General features: G+C 59.5%; 1 protein-coding gene across 1 annotated transcript in view; it reads left to right on the plus strand.

Moving 5' to 3' along the window:
- COL27A1 (collagen type XXVII alpha 1 chain) overlaps positions 1 to 12394 on the plus strand; it is a 136202-nt gene that overhangs the window by 87007 nt on the left and 36801 nt on the right. Inside the window, exons 28-33 of the mRNA XM_075560363.1 lie at positions 4386 to 4439; positions 9618 to 9671; positions 10278 to 10322; positions 10429 to 10473; positions 10940 to 10993; positions 11857 to 11910. Coding sequence (XP_075416478.1) covers positions 4386 to 4439; positions 9618 to 9671; positions 10278 to 10322; positions 10429 to 10473; positions 10940 to 10993; positions 11857 to 11910 — 306 coding nt within the window. The remainder of the gene's footprint in view (positions 1 to 4385; positions 4440 to 9617; positions 9672 to 10277; positions 10323 to 10428; positions 10474 to 10939; positions 10994 to 11856; positions 11911 to 12394) is intronic.

The raw sequence follows: 12394 nt of genomic DNA on the forward strand, positions 1-12394 counted from the left end.
AGTCAGACTTGAGTTTGCATCCCAGCTCCTCCAGGGCAGGTTCTGTGGGTTCTCCGAGTTTAAATGTCGCTCCTCAGACAACAGGAATGGACGGTGCAGGCCACGGAGCCCTGCAGCCCACGTGCTTTGCACGTGACAATGTCCCTCTTGTCATCGGCGCCTTTCAGAATGGATGTTCTTCTTCCTTAATTCATTCATTCATTCGCTCCAAAACTCAGGCTGTGCAGCAGTGGCCGGGGCAGCTCCAGGAGCTGGGAACGGGATTCCCAAAGGCAACAGGATAGGAGATCGCCTCGCCCTCCAGAGTTTCTGTTCCTGGCGTGGGGAGGGGTGGGAGGGGGAAGCTCAGAATCCAATGAGTCAGCAACCCCTGCTGGGGCAGAGAGGTGGAAGCAAGTGCTGGGGACACCAGGCTGGGGCCTGGGCTGAGGCTGGGGCTTCTGTGGTAACAAGGGGCTCTAGGCAGAGCAGCTGGGGGCCAGGGAGCACGGGAGTGGAGCCAGCAGCCCCAGGATTCCAGGGCATCTCACTCTACTCCCTGAGTGTGTCAGTGTGATGTGGGGCTGGGGAGGAGAGGGTCTCTCCTATTTAGTTCTGTCTCTTACTATGGGTGAAGGGCTGGACTCCAGACAGTAGGAAGGGGTAGGTGGGTTTGTGTATGTGTGTGGTGTGTGTTGGGGCTGCGTGGGTGTGAAGTGGGTATGATTTGTGTGGGGGGGAGGTGTGTGTGTGGTGTATATGTATGTGGGGAGGTAGTGTTTGGTGTGTGTGTGTGTGTGTGTGTGTGTGTGTGTGTGTGTGACAGGTTGGGAGGGTAATGGGAGTTTAACTTGCCCACATCCTCTCCACAGGCCAGACTGGGGAGTTCCTGGGTCTGCTGGATGGTTGGCTTTAGGCACGTTCACAGAGATCTGTTCTCTGCACCCTTGGTGCCACCCAGTCAGCCCACCCTGTGACTTTTCTTGCATACCTACTACGTGATGGACACTAGTCTGATGCTGGAAGTACAAAATTGATCAAAATAGATTTTGCCCATAGGAGTTTCACTGTTGAAGGGGGGGGGGTCAGCTATAAATACTTTGTCACCCATTAACAGATCCTTGTTGATCACCTACGATGTGCCAGGCAGTGTGCTAGAGGCAGATGGGGGACAGGAGCAGGGACAAGGAGTGGGGGACACTGGTAAGCACTGTGCAAAGGAGGAGGTGTTAGCATGAGGTGAGGCGGCAGGTCCCGTTGTGCAGAGGTTGGCTCAGTAGCTGGCACCCTGGCTCTGTAGGATGTGCCTGCGCCCTGCTCACCAGGAAGGAGAAGAACCACATCTGGCCAGGGCCTGGGAGGTGGGGCTGTTGAGGGCAGAAAGCAGACCAGCATTCGGGCAGGTGGGGATGATATAATGAGCCAGTGTGCCCTGCTTGGGATCCAGAGCCCAGCGCATCCAGGCAAAGGCTGCTGTCTGGTCGCCCTCCCCAGTGTCCCTGGGAACCAGGACCCCATCAGGTGTTCCCGGACTGTGGCCTGGGTCTGAGATCTCAGAGTCCAGCATCACGCTCTAGCTTGTGGGCCCGGCGACTCTCTGAGCCTGTCTCCCCATCTGTCCCCGGCAAGGAGGAAGGGCTGGGAAGGAGTCCCAGGGACAGGATGGACAGCCAGTGGGAGACGTGAAAACTAGACTTGGGGACACTCTGCTTAGTCTTGGAAGGTGGCCATGCTAAGAAAGCCCTACTGTGGTTCTTGAACCCCCAGTTCCTCACTCTCAGAAGCTTCCAGCTACTTATGCACTTGGTCTCCAGCAGGCCTGAGCCCAGTGGGCGCTCGCTGTGCAGAAGCTGCAGTGGCCTTCCTCAGCCGACCTCGGCTTCCATCTCGCCAACGGGTTAGCCCGGGCTAATCCGTCACTGTCCGGCCTCATGATGACTATGGACTGATGGTCACTGAGGGTCATCCCTTGGCCCTCTCAAGGTTGCGTCTGGCCAGCCAGCTGCCCATAGTGCCCCCGAGGGGACAGGGGCAGCAGGGAGATGCAGAAGCCCAGCTTCATGGTGTGGGTCCAAATCCTGACTCCCCGTTTACTGGCTGTATGGGGGAGCCGTGGTGGCACTGTGGTTATGTTTTGGGCTGCTCACTTCAAGGTCAGCAGCTCGAAACCACCAGCCCTCTTCAGGAGCAAGGCATCTCTTCTGTAAACAGTTACCGTCTCGGAATCGCACAGGGCCAGTTATACCCTGTGAGTCGGCCTCGATTCCATGGCAGGGAGTTTGGGGCTTTGGGGGCTCGCTTTCCCGAGCCTGTGCCTCTGACTGCCCTCCGTGTGAGGTTACTGTGAGGCACCATGAGCAGGTGCATGGAGAGACACTCGGAACACTGCCTGCTCATAGTACGTGTTTACTGAGCATGGCTGGTGCAGGTGATCACTGCCGCAGGGACACGTAGGACTGTCACCATGTGACATGACATTTCCTGGGTGTCCAGTCACTCTGACTACCCTGCTCTCAGGCAGCCCACGGAGGCCGGTGAGATGTCCCCCCATGTTTGGGGGAGGAGGAGACGTGGGGGCCTGCTAGCATCACCCCGTGAGCACAGCGGGGTCTGCTAGCCCACTTTCTCCCAACCCAATGGCTCATCTCCACCTAGAATGCCCCAGCTTGTCTTCCTTGCAGCTCTAGCGAGCAGGGCTCTGCTTATTCCCGTTCTATAGGCAAAGCGACTGAGGCCCCAAGGGTCGGATGATCTCGTCTGAGGTCACGGAGTTAGTAAGTGGCAGAGGTGGGGTTTGAACCCAGTGTCTCTGCTGCCCCCTGACTGCTCCTGTTAGCACGCCTCGCTGCCACCTTCAAGCAGACACTTGGCTCCGGGAGTGCCCATGGATGCCTGCCTGCCTTCCGCACGCAGGGATGGCTCTGTAATACTGTCCCTTCTCACCCAGTCTGCACGCCCTCACCATCCATCCGGGAATCATTCTGGACTTTTATGGGGCCAAGTCAGGGCCCACACCCTTCTGAGATCTGCTGACAGGGGACTCAGCAGCTGTCAGAGGGTCTGCCATGTCAAGCGTGGGGTGTGTGTGTTTGCACGCGCGGGAAGTGGTGGTGGAGTCTGCACCCCTCCAGGTGATGGGGAGAGAGAAATAGAAGAAGTGAGGTCTTTTCCCCAGACTGCAAACAGGGCTGGCCCGCCCCCTGGTACCAGCAGAGGGATACGCCCCCTCCTCCTCTCTGAGCCTGGGATGCTGAGCAGACAGGCACACCCTGTGCTCGGGAGCCTGGCGGTTCCTGTGGGACTGGAGATGTTGCTGGACAGACAGTGAGGGGCTGGAGAGAAAGGGAGGGGCAACAGGCTTCCTGTCTCTGCCTCCATTCTCAGTCTCTCTCTCTCCTGTGTCTGGTCATGGGCTTATTTGTTCATTCATCGGATTCCTCAGCACGCTCCATGCGTCCTCATAAGCTGGGGTCTGAGAATTCACAGAGCAGAGCCAGCCTGGCTGTCCCTCCCACCCCGGCCAGCCCCCTGCTCCTTTTCTTCCCATACCTGCAACCAGTCAGGATAACGGGGTCCTTCTCCTGACCTGCCCCACGCCTCTCGGGCAGTTGCACTCCTTCCCATCTCCCCTTGCTCATCCCTCACCCCCACCCCCTCTGCTGACCAGGCTCATCTCAAGATTCTTGGTGCTCCTCCCAGGCCCCCTCCACCCCATCAAGTGCTTGGGAGATGTCTAAGGTTATGTATATTTGAGTCTGGGTTTGGGTAAGGGACAGGACTTTGATTTTCATGATCTGGCTGGGGGGTGGGGGAGTGGGCAGGGAGAAATGGAGAAGTGGGACAAACTGATCTGTCTTGGAAGAAGTACAGGGGAGTGCTTCTAAGAGGACGGTATGGAGAAGCTTCGTCATTTACACTTGGGACACATTGTCAGGAGACACCAGGCCTTGAAGAAGAACATGGTACTTGGTCAAGGGAAGGGGGCAAGGGAAAGAGGAAGGAGGGGGATGGACAGACACCGTGGCTGCAACCATGGGAATAGTCATGAGGTTGGTGCAGCACCGAGCAGTGTGGTCTTCTGCTGTGTGCTGGGCCGCTATGGGTCAGAACCACTGGATGGCACCAAATAGCACCAGGACTTTGTCCGGGACAGGTGAAGACGGACAGCCAAGGAGCCACCCCCAAGGAAGGTTGAAATCTCTCCCCCTGTCGCCCAGGCCATTCACACGGCCACCTCTAGTGGCCACGGCGGGGTTTGTCTAGAGGTGGCCACGGCGGGGTTTGTCTCCCATGAGCAGTTTCTCCCAGCAGCCAGCCCTGCCACATGGGGGTGTCTGGGTCTGCAGGCCTGTAAAATGTGCAGGGGCTTCTCCAAACTCACTCCCTCCTTCTCACCCCACCCCCAGGGCCCTCCAGGATCTCGTGGCCCACCAGGCATGAGGGGAGCCCAGGGACGCCGGGTAAGTCAGGCCCAAGCTGGGGCAGTGGGCTGGGCAGGGATATGTGGAATGGGACCACTGCTGAACCTGTGAGACCCAAAGAGGCACAGCACCAGCCAGGGCTCCAGGCCTGTCCATCCCTCCTGCTCACTGCTCTGCTGAGTACCAGGCCCTGCCATCCAGTGGGCGCAGAGGGCTTCCTCTGCCTGGGTTGTGTCTGTGCCTCCTTCCCAACGGCCTTTAGGTCACACATGTCATGCACCACACGGGAGCCCTGTGAGCATAGTGTTTCTGCACTGAGCTGTTAACTGCAAGATCAGCAGTTTGAGACCACCATCCACTCCATGGGAGAAAGATGGGGCTTTCTACTTCCGCCCGGAATTAGAGTCTCAGAAACCCACAGAGGCAGTTCTACCCTGGCCTATGGGTTACCAGGAGTTGGCATCGACTCGATGGCAGGGAGGGTAGCTTATTTGATTTTTAAGTGCCGCACACCTCTGTGGGCACTGTAGATACTGCAGGGACTAGAACAGGAGTGACCCCACTGGCCCTCAGGACCCAAACAAGCAGGTCAAGCAGTTCACTTAGCAGATGACGTAGTTCAGCCTGCAGCCCTTGAGGGTGGGAACATGAGGCTCAGCAGCTAGGGAGCCCAGGGAGGGCGTCAGGAAAGCTTTCTGTAGGAGGGCGGCAGTGCCTGGGCAGATTCCAGGCTCCAGGAGGGGTGAAGACAGCTGGGGAGGAAATGTATAGACAGAGAATGTTTGGGTGCCTGGGGATTACCCCCACGACTCCACAGAGGAATGGGAAAGGGGCCAAGCCAGGCGGGGCCTCAGAAGCCACAGTCAGGCCTCTGGCTGTGCTCTTAGGGCAGTGGGGAGCCCCAGGGCGTGAAAGGAGAGCTGGCCTGAGCACCCAGTGGCTGGGTAGCTCGACCGTCTATGTGCTCGGCTCCTGGTGCTTGGTTTGCATCCTGGGGCCCTCAGAAGGGAGGCTCCCAGGCCTGCTGCAGAAAGTCAGCCACTGAAGACACTGTAGAACACAGGTCTGCGCCGACACCACGTGTCACCACCATGGTGGGAATTCATTCAGCCTCTGCTCTGGGCTGGGAAGGATGGCTAGGCATTGCCGCGTGCTCAAGACCCCTGGCGGTACTGTGCTGAAGCGCCCAGCAGAAAGGTTCGCGGTTGGAAGCCCCCAGCCATGCCAAGAGAGGAAAGACGCAGCTGTCTGCTTCCGTAAAGGCTACATCGGCGAAGACCCCAAGGGGACAGCTCTCCTCAGTCACCCAGGGTCACTAAGTGTTGGACATCTGTGGGACGCATGCAGAGACTAGGTACCAAGCATGATGGTCTCCTGCACTCTCCAAGGGAGGTGCTGTTCTTACCCCATTTTATAGGTGAGGACGCGGAGGCACAGAGAGGTGAAGTCACCTGCCTCGTGATACACAGCTAGAAAGTGGTGATGCAGGGATTTGAGCCCAGGGACTCTGGCTCTTTTCCACACTGGATCCAGCCTTATTTCCCATTATGCCGGGAGGGCTGAGGCTCTGGTTTCCTGCCCCACCCAGTCCCCTTAGTGTCCAGGAGAGCCCAGTTGTAGGAGGGAACGGGATGTCTCAGGTAGAGCAGGCCACTAAGGCTCCCACAGCCAAGCTCTGAGCTCCGTGCTGGGATTGAGGATTCCTAGTCTCCTCCTGGCTGGATTTCAAAGATCTTTAACACCCTCCCCTTCCCCAACCAGATGGCCTGAGCAGGCCTGGGTGAGGGGGGATTAAGCTGCATTCCTCTAGCCCCAGGCCCCTCCCCAAGCCATGTCCTGGGTCAGGTACCCAGGCCCACAGCAGCCAGTCCCCCACCCCTCACCCCTTTCCTCCTGCCCCGGAAGCTGGGAGTGTTGCGGCCCTGCCCCTATCCCAGGGTGGGCATGAGAGAGCCCCACCTGTCTCTCAGCCCTTCCCTGCAGAAACTTGAAGAATGCATCTTCTATTTGGAGAAACCCCTAGCCCCCCCAGCCAAATCAGAGGCTCTGGGGCTCAGGGAGGGAGTCAGCAGGAAGCCCAGCCTCCTCCTGGGTCAGGCAGGGCTCCAGAACCTAGGGGGTTGGCTCCCCCAGTCCTGGCCCAACAGGGGTCCCTTTACTGACACGGTGGCTGGGGTCCATAATTCAGGACAAGCCCCTGCACAGCTCCAGGCTCAGCATGTGAGCCTTGCTGCTCGATGAGCCTCAGTTTCCCCGCATGGGCCAAGAATACAAAAAAGGCCCAGACAGCAGTGGGGCCCTGCCAGTTGCTCTGCCTGGGGGAGACAGGCCACCTGCCCAGTCCCTCCGCCTGGGAAAAGTGAGTCCTAAAGCCAAGTCTTCCGACTGTGGCCCTGGGATGGAGTGTAGCTGACTGAGGTCTGGCCCTGTCCTGAAGGTCTCAGTGACCCCAGGTACCAGCCGCAGACCCCTCCAGCTGCTTTGTTCTCTCCTCCTCTGCTCCTGCGAGTGCGGGGCTAGAGCTCAGTAGACATGGCTTTAACCCCTGTGTCTCCAGTTTGACCTTGGGCAGCTGCCTTCCTCCACAAAGCCTCCAGCGCTTCCTCTGTGGAAGAGGTCAGTAACACAACTGACCTCACAGGGATGCCATCCCTTAATGAGTACCATGCACACAGTGGGCACCTGCTCTGGCAGCAGCACACAGTAGGGGATCAGCACATAGGCCTTCCCTCCGGGTCATCTGCCCTTTGTCGAGGGCGCTGTGGTCGGCTGCGTTTTCTGTCGTGCAAAGGACTCTCACAGTTGAATCCTCCCACTGAGCTTTACCCCAGGCCTGCTGGCAGGCGAGCGGGCCCCCGTCACCAGCATCTTCCGTGGGGAACAGATACAAGAGAGGACACATGGCTCTGATCAGAACCCAGGCGTGCCTCCAGAGGGGCGGGGGGGCTGCAGAGTCACTCCATCCAAGGGGCGGGGTGAGCCGCTGCCCCGCCCCTCTCCCTGCAGGCAGGAAGGTTGGCCCTTTTCTCCCCAGGGTGGGCTGGGATGAGCTCATCCCATCTGCTGGACAGTGGCAGGTCGTGGTGATAAAGAACGGGCCATTCCCGTTCCTCCCTCTGTGTGTCCGTGGACAGGATGACCTGTACCCTGAGCCTGTCTGTGTCGTTGTAAACTGAGGAGCTGAACTTGCCGCTGCAATGAGTATCGCTGCTGGGACTAGAACACCCAGCCTCCTCCAGCATGGCTTCGACTCCAGGATAAGCAAGGTGCTGTGAGATTCAGGCCAAGCCCTCGGCTCCCCTGGGCGGCCCTCTTCCAGGCCAGGTTGTGCATCCCTCAGCTCAGCCTCTGCCCTGCCTCCTGGGGCTTGGAACCCCACTCTGCAGGTTCCAACTCCACCAGGCCTGGCCACCATTTAACACAGGCCACCAATGGACACTGAGTCGGGTGTAATGTCTCCTGCACAGTCCGACGACACTGTTCCTACAGGCCAGAGACCAGGGCTCAGAGAGAGGAGAGTTCCCTCCCCAGGCGCACAGCAAGTCGGTGGCAGAGCCAACACCAGCACCCAGGCCCTCTGATGCCCAGGAGGGCTTGTTAAGTAACCCTCATCTTGAATCTTGAAAGTCCCCATGACAATATAACGTGAAATGTTTATTTCAAAAAGGGGACCAAGGAGGAGTTGGATAAGCCACCCCTCCCTATCCCTGGGGAGCCAGACGCCTCCTCTGGCAGAGACAGGCAGGGACAGGAATCAGCCACAATTGAGTGTCTCTGTATGCCAGGGGCTGAGCTGGCCTGTCTTGAGGGGGCACTTCCTTGTGCCCATTTCAGAGATGAGGTGACTGCGGCTCAGAGAGGAACTGTCCCCACGTGCCTAGTCCTGGCCCTGCAGTGGTCCTCTGGAGTGGGGGGCTTCAAGAGGAAGCACAGTGTTCGACCCTGTGGCCTTCTCTTGGGGCTTTTAAATTAATCAGTGGCTCGCTGGTTAAGACCCTGGTGTGGAATTGAAGCACAGTGAGTCCCAGGCAGCCGATGAATTGCCAAGTACCTTGTTGGATTTAAATGAAACTCCTTGTCCCATTTTAAAATGACTTTCCCCTTCTTAGCTTTTACATTCTGCCTCCCACCTGGGCTCTCACTCGGTCCCCTTGGCCATCGGGCATAGGGCAGGAAGCCCCCGGCTCTCAGGATCCATGTCGCCCCACTGTGACCCTCTGGCCACCTCTACAGGCCCCTCCGTGGGCCCTTCCCAGGGGACTGCACCTCCTGTCCCTGTGGAGCCTCCACGGAGGGGTGCGTAGGAAGGCCATGTGTGGACCCCAGCGGGCACTCAATGCCAAATCATTTCCATGGGGGACAGAGTAGAACTGCCCTGCGGGGTTTCCGATGCCGTGAATCTTCGGGGAAGCAAACTGCCCCATGGTTCTCCTGTGGAGTGGCTGGTGAGTTCAAACCAGTAACCTTTTGGTTAGCAGTCGCAATCATGAAGCCTCCAGGGCACCTTCTAGACTTCAGCTGACTGTGCTGTGTGACCCTGCACAAGTCACTCAGTTAGTTTCCTTGCCTGGGCCTCAGTGTTCCCGGCTGTCCTGAGACCCTCGCTGCTCTCGAGGTCTGAGTTGGGGGTGCGGTGGGGTGGGGGGTCATGTTAGCCCTGGGCCCAGACCTTCAGGAGGAGCTGCTGTTGCCTGCACCCCACTTCCCTGTGAGCTGGGCCCAATGAGCTGACAGCTGTCTGGAGATGGAGCTGGCTGCACACATCTGCCACATCCAGGCCCTCCCTCCCGGGGCGCCCCGGGGCTGTGGCCCTGACCTGCTTCTTCTCGGCTGGTTGGCATGAGAGGCTCGTATACCCATCCCCATGCTCGTGTGCCCTGGGAAGAGCCCAGAGCAGAGGAGGCTGGGCGTGGGGCTGCAGGGTGTTGGCAAGGACTTCTCAGCTCTCCCCCTGGCTTTGCCTCTGTGGGATGGCTCGGATGGCTGCTGGCTGTCTAAGAGTTAATGAGATGCCACTCTCTTTTTGAAGGGCAGGGAGGGCTCCAGGCTGAGACACCCACACCTTCTGTGTGGACACTTTGCACAGGCTGACCTGCCTTAGGGGAGGTGTGGGCAGAAGGGGAGGGCACAGAGCCCCGGGCTCTGGGTTACCCCACCCACCTGGTTCCAGCCAGAGGGAGACCTCTGCCTTCCACTAGTCCCTTATTCCTATTCCAGGGCCCCCAAGGACCAGACGGAACAACTGGGGAGCCGGGGTCCCGGGGCCTGAAGGTACTGACCCCCCATGGTGTACCTCCCCTCCCACCCTAGCAGGTCAGGAATCGAGGACCCCACCGTATGCTCTCCTCAGCACCAGGCCCCTCAAAGACTGAGGTGTCCAGGGAGCCTTACTCATCTCCTGCCCTTACAAGCCCAGAGTAGTGATAATGGGTGTGGGGGTGGTCCTCTGAGCAAGCACATGCCTTCGGGCCACTCCCCCAGGCCCCAGACCCTGGAAGCCCAGGCATCTTTGATGGGCTCATCCATAGCTGGGAGTGCTGACCTCCTCCCAGACACTGGGGGCTGTGGTTAGCCACGCCCCTTGTGGACCTACCTTTACCGGCCTGCACAGGGGGTACAGGTTGACGCCCTGGTCCCCCAGGTTCTTTCATCCCCTTGGAGTGTTTAAGTGTCCCTGTGTGTGTCTGTGTCTGTCTATGCGTGTGTTACTCTCTGTGGCCTTGTGTGTGTGGCCCTGTGTGTGCATATGTCTGTGTCTCTGTGTGTGTGCGACTGTCTCTGTCTACGTGTGTGTTTCTGAATGTGTCTGTGGGGGGGCACCCCCAGTGAAGGCCCCCAAGTACCCCTTCCCTGCTTCCCATGCTTTGTTTCCTGCAGGGCCTTCCAGGACCACAGGGCAGACCAGGCCAACCTGGGCAGCAGGTATGTCCCTACGTCTCTGCCCCCAAAAGGTCAGGCTGGTGCCCACCAGGCCCTCCCACAACCTGCCCTGGTGCTCAGCCCCTAACGAGCCCAAATGTGCTTCCAGGGTGCAACTGGTGAGAGAGGGGACGCTGGCCCCCGCGGCTTTGCCGTAAGTTGTGTGTTCTTGGCCTTCTGTATGTGGGGTGGGGGAGCCGTGGAGTGGAGCACTGTGGAGTGGGGGGCTGCAGAGTATGGAGGACACGAGGTGGGGTAACTCGGGTGGAGGGTGTTGGGGTGTGGGGGCCAAGGAGTAGGGTGCTTCAGAGTAGGGGACTGTGAGTATGGGGGCCATGAGGTGGGGGACTGCAGGGTTGTGGGGTGGGGAACTTTGGGGTGCAGGGCCACAAGGTGGATGCTGGGCACACTTCACTAAGCACCTTCACCGGCCTGCAGCTGCCCCACCCACCACATCCCTCCTCTACCTGCACCTTGGCCTCCCCCTCAGTCACTGGGATGGTGGGGGGAGTTGAGGAAGGACCCTGAATTCGCTGCCACCAGCTTGACCTGAGACCAGGGGCCTTGCAGGCTGCAGCAGGCCCTGGAGGGACTGAGGTCCCTTTGTCTGGTCTCTGCAGGGCATCCAGGGTCCCTCGGGCCCCCCCGGTGCCAAGGGCCTCCCAGGAGAACCGGTAAGTGCCCTTTCCCTCCCTCTTGTTCAGGCTGGTCAAGACGGGCCACCTGGCTGTGGGTGGGGACTAGGTGGGCTTGGAGGGGACAGTGCTGGTGGTCCACCATCCTGATGGGACAAATGGAGGGAGGGCAAGAGCGCATAGATGGGGCTCATCTGGGTTCCATTCTAAGCTCTGCCCACCCTGCCCCAGCTCAGTTTTCTCAGCAGTAAAATGGGGATCCTTGTCTGTCTCTTCATTCCACCCTGGGGATTAAATGGGAAGCTGTCAGGGCTGAGCACAGCGGAGGAGGGAGGGGGGCAGGGATAGAGAAACAACACCAAGTGGAGGTGGGCTGGGGCGAGAGGGAGCAGGGAGCCAGGAAGGGAGCAGGTCCCTCTGGGAAAGCTGGTTTAGGGAGACCTGGGAGAGGCTGTGGAGGGTGGTGGGGTTGACCTGGTGGTGCTCAGTGGAGTGGACCCAGCCTAGGCAGAGGTCTGGGGAGTGGGTGGAAGAGAAGAGTCTTACTCCCCAGGGCCGGGCTGCTGCCCCATTCTCAGGTCTTGAGGTCCAGGTCAGTGGCCTCTTTACTCCGTGGATTCATTCTGGGGCAGGCTCCAGCAGTGGATGGTGTGCCAGGGCCTGCCAGGACGAGGACAGTGAGCTGGGCTCGGGATGGGGAATGGGGGGGGGGGTGCTGGCTGCAAGCTTTCTGAGCTGGGCTGGCCCCCCTGGATCTGTGCTGAGAAGATGGACAGGGACCCCGTGGACATCTCACCTCTCAGGGTGTGGGGTTGCTGCCTCGAGGGGGCCTCTCTCCCACCCACCCAGGGAGAGCCCAAGCTGGCTCCTCCCAACTGTCTGTGCACCTGTCTGCATTCTAGGGCCCCCAGGGTCCCCAGGGACCACTCGGCCCGCCAGGAGAGATGGGGTCCAAGGTGAGTGCCCAGAGCCCAGTGTCTGGTCCGTGCACTGCAGGCTCAGGTTCTTGCCTGCCAATCCCTGCCCTGGTGGGGTTGGGGGTGGGGTGGGGGATGCTCTGTCCTGTGCACTGCAGATGGGAGTGGAGGGGTAGATCAAGCCACACTGGGGGCACAGGCTGGGACTCAGGCTTGGCAGTGCCCCTGTCGGCCCCACTGGGTCATCCCCCCAGTACAGAGGGGGCTGGCAGCAGAAACAGCCCTCTCCCTGCCTTGGCCTGCCTAACTTAAAACTGGGTACCGGGCTTTATGCTCAAGCTGCTGCCCAGGAGTGCTCCCCAACCCTGGCCTCCGTGGGCTAGTGCAGAGAGAACACTGATGTGGCTCAGTCCCAGCACATCTGCCCACCGTGGATCAGGACACTGCCACCCCCAGCCCCACCTCTGTGCCTGCCAAAGGGTGCCTGGTATGGCATACCACACTTGTGGGCAGCCTGGCCCCA

The sequence above is a fragment of the Tenrec ecaudatus genome, chromosome 10 (genome assembly GCF_050624435.1).
Source record: "Tenrec ecaudatus isolate mTenEca1 chromosome 10, mTenEca1.hap1, whole genome shotgun sequence".
Classification (NCBI taxonomy): Eukaryota; Metazoa; Chordata; class Mammalia; order Afrosoricida; family Tenrecidae; genus Tenrec; species Tenrec ecaudatus.